Genomic DNA, 14,715 nt, shown 5'->3' with positions numbered 1-14,715 from the left:
AACTGTATTTCCCCAAAGCAACAAGCAGTCTTGTAGAAACCAACAAATACAGTGTGACCTAAGATACAACAGGTCTTTTTGTTTTTATCACTACCATAGACCAGGGTGGTTGACGCACTGGAATCTTCCATTTCCTGTCATCCAGGCAGGAGTGTGTGAATAATGGTTTGCTAAGAGCAGACTTGTATGAGCTGTATTAGTGCTTTTCAAGAGAATGGATGCCTTGGGTCTCAAGGGTTTATTTTACAGTTTTAGTGATGTTAGCCCCTGTTTAAAATTCACCTGCAGTGTCCCTCTTAATAACTATTCATAAGCCTATTCCGATTAAAGCAAGATAGGCAGCAATTACATCCTAACCTTTCCCAATTAAATTCTACTTTAATGCAATAATTTGTGTCTTTCACATCTGCAATATTATGCCAAGCAGTACATTAAATCTTGAAGCCCCTTGAGTTCCTGTTGCATCAGAGAGACTTATGCAATTATCTAAAGACATATGCCCCACTCCATCCCCCCCCACTTCTGGTTGGATCCCAACTCTAATAAGGGTATTGTTGTAATGGGTGGGTCATAGGAGCTCTTGACTCATCAGCTTTAAATACCAGTGCCTAGCTCCTTTTTAATACCATATATTAAGTGGAGAGTGATTATCACTGGTATTTTGATATTTGTAATGCATGTGTCTTAATGGTTGGGTGTGTTTTGAAGAATGTAGCTCAAAAGAAGAGTCAGTTCAAATCTCCCTTTTTCAGTCAGCCAATTTTCAGTCAGTCCTTCAATCAATGCTTAAAGGACCACAGTGTGCCCATCATATTTTGTAACATCCTAGCTATTTAATGAATTCTAAAAGAAAATTGATGATACTCAAGTATAGGGTGGAACAGATTCAGATCCCCTTATCCTTCAACAGATTAGATTGTATCAGAAGGTGGAGCTTTGTGGAAAGAAAGATGATTTAGCAGAAATAAAGAAGAGAAAGAAATCAAATCCACATGTGGATTGTACATGTGGAAAGGATCTTGGAAGTGAAGTTGATCACAACTTTATGGTAAGACCCTACCTACAGTGCTCTACCCACAGTTCTGGATAGCACCCTTTAAGAATAATTCAGACAGGCTGGAACAGATGTGAGAAGGGGAACGAGAGTGATCTGGAGACTGGAAACTAACCCTTACAAGGAACATTTGAGGGAAATGGGTATCTTTAGTCTTGAGAAAAGACAGCTGAGGGGAACATATGACAGTATTCTTGAAATACTTGAAGGATGCTGTACGGAAGAATGTCAAGAACTCTCTCATTCCAGAGGGCAGAACTTTAGTTGGACTTTAGTTACAGAAAGGAAATGTGGTTTTTTTAAACAATGTGTAATTCAACTTTGGAATTTGGTACCACCAAAATGTGGTGCTGGCTACCAGCTTGGCTGGCTTCAAAAAAGAGTTGGATCAATTCATGGAAGTCAAGGGGATCAATGACTATTAGCCTTGATGGCAGTGTGATGCATCTGAAGACCAGCTGCTAGGAGACTAGTGGGCTCCTTGGGCAGTTGGTTGGTTGACCACTGTGAGAACAGACTGTTGGTCTAGATGGGCCAGGAGTCTAATGCAGCAGGGCCCTGCCCATGTTCTTGTGTTCTTAAAGGCAGATTCTGGTTGAATGTTAGGAAAAAGAAAACAAATCACTGGCTGGGATGAGGAAGAGAGCTACTGGCCTGACGTGTTTGGAACAGGGCAGTTAAGAGGTGGCCAAAACAAAGCTGCACTTGTAGGTCTTCTACTGGGATGTGAAAGATTGTGGAGAGGCTGGAAAAGGAATGGAAGGAAGAGCAGACACAAATACAGAAGAGGTAGAAGGTGGGGCCATTGGCAGCTCATCTCATTTCAAATAATTCAGAGACTTTGCCAATCAATTCACTATAAATGAAGACAGGAAATTCCCCTTAAAGTTTCCAAGATTCTGTATTTGCCTCCAAATACCTGACTGAAATCTGTTCAGTTCTTGCCCAGGTGAGTGGGTTTGATGCTGGAACCCATGCGTATGTGGATAATGTCACCAGTGAAGGGAGAATGGAAGTGTTTGTGGTTCTATAGGCTGTATAAGCTAATCCAGAGGGCTAGATTAAGCCCCTAAAGTGGAGGACCCCTTCCTAGCTATGATTATAGCTCATAGTTAATTCTATGAGTTAAGAACCAGGAATTCCCCAAATCAGAAACTTCAGCTATAAACCTAGAATTGTCCTTAGCAAGCCATTATGTTTCACCAGGTTGTACTCTCATCTGCAATGTTGGGCTAATTATATCAGGGCAGTTTCAGATTTGAGAGAGGCTTTGAGAAGGTCCTACTCCTTCTCTTTTCATTGCTTTAGGGCAGTGTTTTTCAAACTTGGCAACTTTAAGGTGTGTGGACTTCAGCTCCCAGAATTCCCCAGCCAACATGCTGGCTGGGGAATTCTGGGAGTTGAGGTCCACACATCTTAAAGTTGCCAAGTTGAAAAACACTGACTTACCTGATAGTAAAAGCAGTTACAAGCTACCACTTTAAACTCCTCACAGTGCTATCAATGTTGGACTGCTTTAAAGCCATTGGGGAATGACAAGGCATAATTTTAAATGTTCATAATGCTTAAAGTGTCCAGTGTTGTGTTTCTCCTGAGCATTGGTGGCTTGTAGGCCTAAAGTAGCTGGTGTGTTAGGATTCCCCAAGGTTACTCAAGAGCTTTGGGCACTGATATAATTGTAACCTACAGAGGTAATACGGAAATGTTATTAAACTTTTGTGACCAACTTGGTCTTGTGAGAACAAAGAAAGGAGACCAAGAACTGGGATATAAATGCAGTAAGAAGTCTATAGGTTTCTTTAAAAGACTTGCTTGTAGAATCCAACAGGTCTTACAGCCTTTGTCCTCCAGTAATTTATCACTTTAAGAACCAGCCAATTAGTGCAGAATTGAGAATCTAAAGAAGTCTGCCTTTGTTATAGAATGATTCAAGCTTTTTTATTATTTAGCTTAGAATGATCTAAGCTTTTTTATTATTTAGCTGTTTCAAAATGTGTGAAACATACTTATGTTGAAGAATGAAGACATTTATGCCCTGATTACATACCTATTCCTGGTAGCAATTCCAATAACGTATTTCCTTTCCTACTTTTTTTCCTTCTTTTTTTTTTAATACATAAAAAGCATGCAATCAAGAATGCAGCCAAACCAGACTGAACAAGATCAAAATAACTTCTGATTTAAAATTATTCAGTTGCAGAAATTTAGTGTAGTAGTGCCATTGCAATGCAATAGTACACAGTCAGGATCAGCCTTGCAGTACAGGAATGAAGCAAGCAGGTTGGTGGTATGTTGACTCCAGGATTTCTTCTAAAAGAAGTTTAATCTAAAGCAGGGTTTCTCAACTTCAGCAACTTTGAGATAGGTGGACTTCAACTCCCAGAATTACCCAGCCATCAGGCAGACTGGGGAATTCTGGGAGTTGAAGCCCACCTACCTCAAAGTTGCTGAGGTTGAAAAACACTGATCCAAAGAATTAGCCTATTGGCAAGTGTACAATTCACTTCCTTCTCTGTGTTCTGGTTATGCCATGTCCCACTACCTGTTTGAATTCCTCCATCCCTCCTAGGGGTGTGTGCAGGGTTGGGTCAAAAAGGTCAAGACGGCAGTCAAGACAGTGCAGTTAACACCTCACCTGCTTTTTGTGTATGTTACAGGTTGCTTGCATTGTTGTGGCCACCATCTTGACTTTTTTGACCCAACCCTGCCCCCGTCATAAATATTTATTTATTTATTGTTACATTTACATCCCACTTTTCTTTCAGGAGTGGAAGATGGTATACCTAGAATTCCCTCCTCCCATTTTTTCTCCAAACAACCACCCTGTGAGGTTAGCCAGGCTGAGAGACAGTGATTGGCTCCAAAGCAAGCACTTCCATTTATGCCTGAGGAAATGATGCAGTTCCTTTGAAGGACTTGACACATTACCTTTAGCCTGCCTGTAAAAGCAGCTGCATCATTTTTCCAGTTTGCAGAGAAGCCTGAAAAATTAAATGCTGAATTTCAGAACACTACTTCTGAATCATTTTCAAAGCATGCACAGCCCTTTACTTTTTACTTTTTTTTAGTTACCCCCTTTTTTGAATCAGTGAAATTGGATGTAAATGGCATCAGATTATCAAGACATCTAATTCAATGACTGGCATTCCAGGGTCTTTAACCAGAATCATTCCTAGCTCCATCTGGGGATGACTAGAACTGATGGGAAACTCTTTGCATGCACAGTATGTCAGCAACTTTTCACCATCGAGACCACTGCTGCTTCTCTTAATCCCATACAGCATTTTACAGATGCAGCTTCCTTCCAACACTCTGCAAAGGCTGCTGGAATTTTTCCCTCTTTGGGGTTGGTTTCAGCTGCCCAAGCAGAGGTTTCATCAATATGCCTGGGTTGAATAGTGCAGGGGGAAAAAAGAAAAGAAGATAGAGCCACTGCACAATGTGAGAGGCGGGTAATATGCCTATGATTATTCATGGGTTGGCTTTCCAACTCCTTCCCTCCCCCTTCTCATGGTATCATAGCAACTGTGGTGCTGCAAAGCCTATTTTAAGAACAGTAACTTTTCACTGAACGTGCCTATGAGGTGAAGTGGGCGAGCTCAGTCTATAAAAAATGTGCACTGGGGAGCTTTGCAGCAAGCAAGCCAAATCTTCCTCTTCGAAGGTCCTTACATTGCAAGCAGCATTCTGGGGTGAATCTGAATGCCCCAGATGCCAGGACATAAACATGGATTACTGAACAGCAGTTGCTTTAAATCAGTTCTCCAGAAACTCTAGCTGAGTGTTTCTCAACCTTGGCAGCTTGAAGATGTATGGACTTCAATTCCCAGAATTCCCCAGCCAGCAAATTTTGGGAGTTGAAGTCCACACATCTTCAAGCTGTCAAGGTTGAGAAACACTGCTCTAAGTTGAAATAATAACAAGGGTGAACTAATCATGCATCAAAGTAGGAAGCAGCACCTCCATGACTTGGTCTGATCTCAAAAGAAACAAATTAGAAGCAGATCTGACTGGATGGGAGGCTACCAGGAAATTCCAGTGTGATAGACTAGAGTGGGAAGTTGGAAAAACATCTTGGAAGAATGCTTCAGTATTCAGCCCAGTATTAGGGCTGCCAAGAAAACATCATGTCCCTGCTCATACAGACATTAGGAATTGAGCTGGATTTGATGGAACATTTATTTTTTTAATCTGATTAGTCAGAGTAAAACTTTTGGTCAGGAATGTCTATAATGGAGAAATGTGAGTTGTTTAACTAGAGAGCTATATTTTCTAATAGAATTTGCTACAGCTTGAGTCACAGAGCTCAGCTTGTTATATTTGAGAAAGGAAAGGAGAAGAAAGATAGGTGCCAATTCTATTCAGAAAAACATATGATTAATCCAAAATGATAAAAGAATCAACAACCCTCAAAAGCTTGCTTACTGTAGCCCAGTAGATATTTATCTTGTAAGATACTCATTGCAGTCAGTGTATAACATTGATTGCCTGCATAAGAACAAGAGCATAGATACTGAGAAATCTGTGAGCAGAATGCAAAATTCCTGCTGATTGTGACAAAAGATCCATGGGAGATTTTTCTTTTATTTAACATTTGAAATGTTATTTAACATTTAAAATGTACAAAAGAATATTGTTAAGAAAATTTGAAAAGCTCATTCTGGATGAACAGAGTAATAATTCCATCTGTCAGCATACTAAATTCTTTGTGGATTATCATGTTTTCCAGTTTGTTTTTTTAAAAGAACCATACTTATCTGTAGAAGTTAATGTATCACCTATATGTCAGCTTAACAGTGACAGAAGTAAGATTTTTTATTCTCAGTTTATATACATGTAAACAGAAGTTTCTACTGTCTGTACAGAAAGGATAACCTTATTGGTATCACTTATTGTACGTTCACTGCTTTGTGGAAATGCCAAATTTCACTTTAACTGTTGCCTAAGAAGGAATTAACAGTATCTGTTTTAGGGAGCTGTCCCAGGTGCTGACACATTATCTGTTATTAACAAACAGCTGACTTTTCCATATTGTTCCATGTGCATTACCAGTGCAAATAGCATTGACATAAAACAAAACTTGTAAAACACACACACACACACACACACACACAGACTATTTTCCATAGGTTCAGGATAAATTTTACAGGGGAATGGTCAGCTTTACTCCAGTAATCAGCACCTACAAACCTACAAATAATAAAAGAAGCAGTTGAAATAATTAGTTTAGCCTCTCCTGTTTGTGATGTAATTCTTTGATAACTCCAGATATTTTTTAAAGTTACAGTTTCCTATACAATTGCCTTTCCATTATGCAGCCACTTCTGTGAAAGAAGCCTGAGACGATCAGATCTTTATGGGTTGCCTCTTTAAAATTTATCAGGAAGACAGATGGGAAAACAGTTCTTACATTTAAGATAAGGAAATATCTGAAAGGCACAAGTAATTATTTACAAGTGATCACAATGCTTATCAACTGTCAGTGAATCAGGCAACCCCATGTGGTCTAGAGCACACAAAGAGAAATTGCAACCCCACTCCATCATGCGTGATAATTAGGTGTCATGGTCTGGAAATCATTTTTTTTCTGTAGCACAACAGCAGTCTCTAAAATGCATAGTTCCTTGTGTCTGTCCCCCACCCTGAAATAAATATAAAATGGCAAACATGTGCTTATGGGAGGAAGTTAAAGCAGTACATTCTGATCAGGATGGATTCTACTAGGGAGTAGGAAAGGGGGCCGATAAAGACGGAAATTTCTATGAATGGGAAGAAAGTCTGTTTGAAAGGTTGGTCCCCTTGAGGGGGCTTGCCATTTGGGTTCCTTGAGGCAGCACATGGTTTTGGCTGGTAGTGCTTTGGGTTTATCTGATGGCTCCTGGAATTGAAACCTTGCTTCTATTTTTAGTGACTGATCTCTCCTATCTAGATAGCAAAACCCTGGTTTTGCTCTTTGTCACATGAGCAGCATGCAATAAAGTCTTGGAGAGCTGTTTGTTTGTTTTTTCTCTCTCCCTTTCTTTTAATATCCTCTTCCACTGAATTTTGCATGTCGTGACCCTCCAGAACAAAACTGAATTCAGAGCAAATGCTAGTAGGATAACTTCCTTCTTCCTGAAGTGTGGGCATTTTTGCCTAGAGCAGGGTTTCTCAACTTTGGCAACTTTAAGGCGGGTGGACTTCAACTCCCAGAATTCCCCAGCCAGCATATATAAAATTCTGGGAGTTGGAGTCCACCCGTCTTAAAGTTGCCAAGGTTGAGAAGCGCTGGCCTAGAGATTATGGGAGCTATTGTCACATTTGGAAGGCCTCCCTCCCAGCAAGATAAACAGAGACTGACATCATTTGTTGGTCTATTTCAGAGGACGTTATACCAGCCCTCAAGGGATAATTCTCAAGGAAGCCCCTGGGTGGTTCCCAATAAAGTCTTATATCAAGTGAGGCCCTCCTCTGATTCAACATTATAGTATGGAACGTGGGCTTAAGCCATCATGAATGGTTGAACTAATGCTAGAATGTCATGGTGTCCTAGATTCTGAAGGGAAAACATGCACTGCTGATGGTGCCACCAGAACAATGCTGAGTGACCCTTCATCCCCCCCATGCCAGGCATTCACCTCAGAAGAGACGCAACAGGAACATAGATCAGCCACAACCAATGCCACCTCACTTGGCGAGGAGCTGCACTCAGAAGAACTGAGAGAAGATTCAGGTATTGGCTCTAACACAGTCTTGGCCTTTCCTTTCTACTGAGTTTCAGCTGAGTCACCTTAAGGCCACAGGAGGGTTGCAATAGTGGGTGAGCCAAGCTCTTTCCGGACTGCAAAGGTGATTAATTCTTTGTTAGAAGTTAATAATAAAACAACTTCAGATTATTTAAAAACACATTAAACCATTGACACAAATGACAACGGGGAAATTTGAGGAAGCCTTTCCTGATTGATGTTAGGCTGCAATAGAGATCTGAAAGAGGAACTGCATTTTGCTCTGAAATTTATAAATGAGATGATATAATTTTAAAGAAGATTAGGTCCAATTTGGATTAAATAAAATAAGGGAATTTGCATTCTTACCGTGTGCTTGTAAGGCTAAGAATGGTGTATAAGTTTGAAACATTTCTTACGGAGTTGGTAATGTTTTAAATTCTATGTTACTGTTAGTGGTTTTAATGTGTTTTAATGTGCTGAAGTAGTTGCTTTATTATTAAATCAATTGGGCTTATCTTGAAATGCTCTATTTTGAATAAGGCTGCATCCAGATAGGAATGTAAATGAAGGCACCATGCTTTCCTAGGGATTTTATTTATAAAACAATTTGCCTTGCATGGGACTAGATATGTTTTTATTTCCCAGTCTAACCACATTACAGGATTTTAGAAGTAGGGATGCTCATTAGAAGTTTCTTGGAGAAGTTTCTCCTTGTGATAAGTGATCACATGGTTTATATAGACAGGATCTTCCCATCGCAGTCTCAAGGACTGCCCAGGCCAACTGAAGGGATCAAGTCCCAAGCTTGACTACGCAAAGGTGGTGATTGGTTGAATCAACAGTTTTAAATCGGGATCATCTGCCATAGTAAGTATATTTGGCAAATCAAGGGAAGATTGCTAAAATTATAGACACAGGGAAGAATCACCTGCTGATCCTTCCATGTGGAGATTAAAGTTGATACCTTCTTGCCATTGCTAGCAGATTGTGCACACATCTGCAGTCCTGTATTTTCCACTAGGATTTGTGATCTTCTAGGTGTTGCTAAACTGCCATTCTCTATGTAATTCATTGATTTGTTCAGATGCTATCTAATTTATTTATATAGCATTGTGTTTTTATCTTGGTATTTGTTTGATATTGTGAGCCACCAACAGATATTCTGGATTGGGTGGCGCCTAAATCTAATAAAACAATAAAGCAATACATGCCCAGAATTCCAGGTTGCCTAGGATTGCTCAGACTTGCAATTCAGCTGAATTTGGATTTTCCATCCTTTTCTGGGAGATCAAGGGGTATAAAAATAACCATTTTTATTTAATTTTTAATTTTAATTTTATTTAATTTTAACCATAAAAATTACCCTAGTAAGCCATTCAGGTGTAGTTCTTCAACTATAATAGCACACTGACAAATAATCTTTTCAATAGCAGCACAAAACTTTCTTTTTAAAATATCCACCAGCATGGGAAAAAAAAGAATTCTGTTGTGTTATTTCTTTTGAGCTGTTTGCCACCTAAAAACAGTAACCTTGTTGAGCTTTTTTTTTTTTAAAGGTACTGTTAAGAAATATAACCATAAATATAAATATTAAAAAGGACAGTTTACAACCACTGAATGGCATGGGAGAATAAACCAGGGTTGGTAATAAGCTTTTATCTTCAAAAGTATTATAGTTATTTAAGTACTTGTATGTAGAGTTTTGCCATAAAAGCCCCTACCCCCAAGCAGCTCATGATAAAACAAGAAAAAATGATTTAAAGTCAAATAAAGCACAAAGTGGATTTTTAAAAAGTAAAGCAAAGTCAACAGAAGAGACCAGAATGGCAAATCCAAGTAAAAGGTACATGAAATAAGGTCATAATAGCTCTCAGAAAGGTAAACACACTGAAATTCAGAGATGTGGCTACAGAAGGAAGGGTTTTATGGCAGTGACCCAGAGAAGCAATAAAGGAGAATGAAAGGAAAGGAGATTGGACTATGGCATCAAATCACTGATCTGAAAGATCCTTTGTGTATGAACTGCCATATTTTTTGGATTTTTTTTTATATAAGGTGAGCTTGTCAATCTTCACAAAAAGGGCTGCTGGGCAAATTCTCAGAACTAATCAGTGGTCTACAAAGGCCACATTTTTCTCCTGATTAGTAAGCAGAGCAAACTAATGGATACATACCACTGTGAAATTATTCTGTTTGCCCTAAAGACATTATATATAAAGAAGATTGTTATATTGGATGCCAAACAGGATAGTTTAATGCTATTGATCTGGTTTACATTGAATCATGCTGGCCAAAGTTCTTCACTTCCTTGACATTTCTCTTACCTTGTCACTCTGTGTCAGTACCCTGAGTTATCTGGTTCGAGTTTCAAGGTTTTTTGAAAATTATTTCTTTGGTCTATTTCCCCCACTTGACATTTATCTTTAATAACATTCCATAAATTGTTTTCAAAAGATAACTAAATATTTCTGGGGTATGAGAGCTGCTAGCTTGATGTCACAATAGAATAGCCCAATCTCACTTCCCAAGCAACCGTGTCTTTGGTGGGACGGGAAAAGGAACTCATTTAATGTAGTATGTAGCCCTGAACTTCAAGGATGTGGTCAAATAGATAAATGCAATGAAATTAATCATTACAGATTTGAAAGCATCTTAAAGATTCCTGTATGTTTCATTGGAGGCATGAAAATAGAATGAGTGTGACACGGGCTGGTAGGGAATGATGGAACTGGATGTTATATCAGCACATCTTTATGGTGAGGTGGGTCACAGGCAAGATACTTTCCTGGTGAATGATATTGATTCCAGTGCTCCTTAACCATCATAAGAATCCTTTCTTGTCTGAAGCCTTCCTAAAACAAACGGAAAAGCTAAAAGTTGAGTATGAAATATTCTGTGTCAGTTTTGTCTTCTACAAAGTCAGCCAAGAGCTAATGTGTTGTAATGGACAAAAATTTGGGACACAGAGTAAGAGGATCTAGATTCACTGCTAGAATTCGGCTTAATTGCTTCAAAACGGAGGAGGAGGAAGCAAGATTGCCCTGTGCTGGTTGCCCTGAGCTTTTTGGAAAAAGGTTAGGATAGTAATGTGATCAGGAAATTGATTAAAGTAATCAATATACAGCTGTGGTTCAAAGGGCGGCATCCGTGCCACTTTCAGAGCAAAATAAAAGGCAGGACTCTGTTCTAAAATGCTAAGATAGTCTGTTTTATGAAAGAAAGTAAAAGAAAGGAAGATTGATAGGCACAAAGGTAACAAGGAGGACTACGCACAAGTTCTGTGATGTGTGTTCAGGTTTAGTTTCTTCAGGAATAAGGACTAACGAGGGGAGCCCTAAGTAGGATTGCTGAAGTTCTCATAGAATGGATAGATTTGGAGAAATGCAGTACTGAATGTTCTGTTTTATGTTTGGTGTAGAAAATCAGTGAATTGGTTTATGACATTTCTATTTCACCTTTTTTGCCAACAGCTGAGGCTAAAAATGGCTTCTGAGAGGTCAAATTAATTTTCAACCTCCCTTGTTTCATGTTTTTTCATTTCTTTTCAGTGCTCAACAGTAGCTGTATCAGCCCACTGTTTTTAAAGAAATAGTGTCTAATTTTCCCCAGTTCTATTTCCAGCCAATTAGGAATCACATCACCAGAATGAACACATCAGGGCAGTGTCAGAGATAATCTGGATTGGAAAATAGCAGTTTGACAAAGCTATTTCTTGCCCTTATTATCCTTGAAGGGTATCTCCATAGCCATCACACTCTCAGAGCCAGTGTAGTATGTTATAGTGGTTATGGAGTTGGACGAGGACCAGGGAAACCCTGGTTCATGTCCTCCTTAAGCCAGGGAAATTCACTGGTCCACTGTCTCTTAGCCCAACCTACCTCACAGAGGATTGTTGCGGAGAAAATTCAAAGAACTTCTGTGAAAGCCGCTATAAGCTCCAGAGGAAAGGCAATATATAAATCTAACAAATCCATCAATAAATTAGTGAGAAGACGGAAAATATTACCCTTAATTTTTTTTCATGTAAATTCTTCTTTCAGTTTTGCAGAAGAAAGAGAAGGAGGTGGTACCACACTGGGGATCTAAGAGGGCATTTTGATCCACCAAGAACAGTAGGCTGCATTCAAGGGAAAACTCAATGAAGTTGCAAGAAGGAAAGTCATGGGAAGGAAGATTAAATTGGGAGGTGAGGGCAAAGGGAAAGCTATACTGGGCTTCAGCTTTGGTGGTTGACATGATACAGAAATAGACTGGAGATCAGTGAAGGAATTTAAGGATCTGAATGGTAAGAGACAGAAATGAAATTGGCAACACAGTCCTGGTGTGAGATGAGATTAAGAGCTCCTGCTGATACTGGTAATCATTTCAAAAGGAGAATAAGTGATTTTATGAAGCAGTGGCAAAGGAGTGACAATTTGGCCTGTATGTCTGTAACAGTTGTACATTTTGTCACACAAGGCCATATGTTTTCCTTTCAGAAATAATGTATACGATGTCACTGTACATTGCTCCAAAGTAGATACCTTATGATTTATATATAAAATATTCATATATTGAGTGTGTCAGGGTGTGTTGCAACAAAAGCTAGTTTTCATAAAAATATACAGCTTGTACTTCCTTAGAGGACAGAAACATTTAAGAGTTTCTGTACACGTATTTTACTGGAAAAGGTTTTGAAAAACAGTGAGTAACAAATAGCTTTTGTAACATCTCTACAATATTTTCACAAAAAGAAATGTAAAGAAAAATCTTTAAATGTCTGTTCCCTTCATTAGCTGCCCTCTAGTGGCTAAACTGCCAAGCTTCTGAATTGCTTCAATACTTCAATATTCTTTGATTTAATTTTATCACGTTGGGTTCAGGACAGTCCAAATGATCCACTAAAGTTTAACTACCATGGATTATTCACTCACTCACTCACTCACTCACTCCATTTCTGAAGCCTGTCTGACATCAAAAGACTCCAGGTGGCTTACAGTATAAAAAATTAATCTCTCTATCTCTATCTCTCTTTTTCTCTCAATGGGATTTTTCATTTATTTCCAAGGCAGAAAATAAATGAAAAACAAAAACAAGAAAAAAAGAAGTATCATTAAGAATATGGAATTAAAATTAAAAGCAACCAGGAAGTGCATTTGAAAATCAAGCAATTGGAAATCAACCTCCCTCCTCCTCCTCCTTCTTCTTCTTCTTCTTCTTCTTCTTCTTCTTCTTCTTCTTCTTCTTCTCTTCTTCTTCTTCTTCTCCTTCTTCTCCTTCTTCTCCTTCTTCTCCTTCTTCTCCTTCTTCTTCTTCTCTTCTTCTTCTTCTTCTTCTTCTTCTTCTTCTTCTTCTTCTTCTTCTCTTCTTCTTCTTCTTCTCCTTCTTCTCCTTCTCTTCTTCTTCTTCTTCTTCTTTCTCTTTCACACACACACACACACACACACACACATAGACAGGTAATTCTGATGACAAATACAAACATTTCTGAACTTCCATCTTTAAAATTTCTGCTCAAAATATTTGTGCAGTGGAGGTAATCTAGGGAAAATGTTTATTAAGGGCCAAGTTGGGGACAGATCATCTTGGAGAAGCTCTATTTATTTATTAATCAAATTTATACACCGCCCATCTCACTGTGTAAGTGACTCTGAGCAGCTTACAATAAAAATTTAAGTAGTCATCGAGCATCAAAACCAACTTGATGGCACATAATCAATCAATCAATCAATCAAAACTAATAAATAGTGAACACATTTGATCTTCACTGGAAATGTTTTTAAAACTGTTCATTGTTAATTTGTTGAACAAGGTAATTTCCTGCATTTTAAATATGACTGATCCAATGAAAATTATATGTTAGTTTCCTAGTGTCTTGCCATAACAAACCTCGTGGTCAACAATAACAATACAAAATAGCCAAATTTCTTGAATTGAATCAGTTTATATATAGTAGGAAATATAGGCAGTAAAACTGTTGAGTGATTGTCCAGAATTCCTTCAAAACTTATCAAGCAAAAGCTTCACCAAACTGGATATTGGCAGCAAAGATTTGTACCAACTTTGTTGACTTTTTTAAAACTTCATCAACAAAATCTAGAAGTGTTTCAATATATAAAGTCCAATCTCAGATGAAAGTGATTTATTGATTGATTTGCTGGGGCTTAAACTCTGCTCTCATCAGCAGAATTCTATGGCTAGATCACCAGTGGCATATTGTTATAGTCAATTCATAATACATTCTCTGTGGCTGGTTGAAATAGATTTAAAAGGAAGTCTGTGCAACAGTTGAAGAGATATTACCAAAATGACTGTATTTCTTTTATTTCAAATTACTATTTCTTTTAGAAACATCACAGTTGGAATCCTTTGTCAGTTTTCTTGGGAGTAAGCCTAGTGGATCTCAGTGTGACTTACTGATCGCTAGATGTGTGTCGGACTATGCTGTTAATCGTGACTAATGCTAGCTGGATTTGGCTGTTACTCTAAGAACTCTAGCCATTTTAGATGTTCGGAATGATGAGTTCAAGTCCTGGTAAAGGGTGGAAATACATATAGTGCCTCCTGGTGGTCAGTAGTGAATATAACCGCTGTAAATCTTTAATGTTTAACATGGCTTATATTTTTTATGTTGCTCACCCCAATATAATAGCTTCTGAGGATTGTGCTATTCCAGTTAATTGATGTAGAATATAAAGAGACCCATTATGTACCTGTTTACCTGTCTGTTCACTACAGCAGATATAGTGATATCCTCCATGTTTCTAATTCAAATTCTCATTAAACACAAATATTGTGGGCAGTGATCAAGAGAAGTGGGAACTGTAGTACAAAACAGGTGGAGCAGGGATACCTAGCTGCCTATTCCTGTTTTAGGGCTGCTGTTGGATCTCTGCTCTTTTGTTACCCTCCTAACTCTACTGGGGTCAATAGGTTTTTAATCGCAAATTTGTGTGCAGTCTTCATATAGCTGTC

At 38.5% G+C, this 14,715-nt stretch overlaps 1 protein-coding gene across 1 annotated transcript in view; it reads left to right on the top strand.

Moving 5' to 3' along the window:
• Positions 1–14,715, top strand: part of PHACTR3 (phosphatase and actin regulator 3) — a 258,190-nt gene that overhangs the window by 129,950 nt on the left and 113,525 nt on the right. Inside the window, exon 4 of the mRNA XM_063296998.1 lies at positions 7,587–7,766. Coding sequence (XP_063153068.1) covers positions 7,587–7,766 — 180 coding nt within the window. The remainder of the gene's footprint in view (positions 1–7,586; positions 7,767–14,715) is intronic.

This window comes from Candoia aspera, chromosome 3 (assembly GCF_035149785.1).
Source record: "Candoia aspera isolate rCanAsp1 chromosome 3, rCanAsp1.hap2, whole genome shotgun sequence".
In the NCBI taxonomy this organism is placed as follows: Eukaryota; Metazoa; Chordata; class Lepidosauria; order Squamata; family Boidae; genus Candoia; species Candoia aspera.
This window is presented reverse-complemented; position numbering and strand designations above follow the sequence as displayed.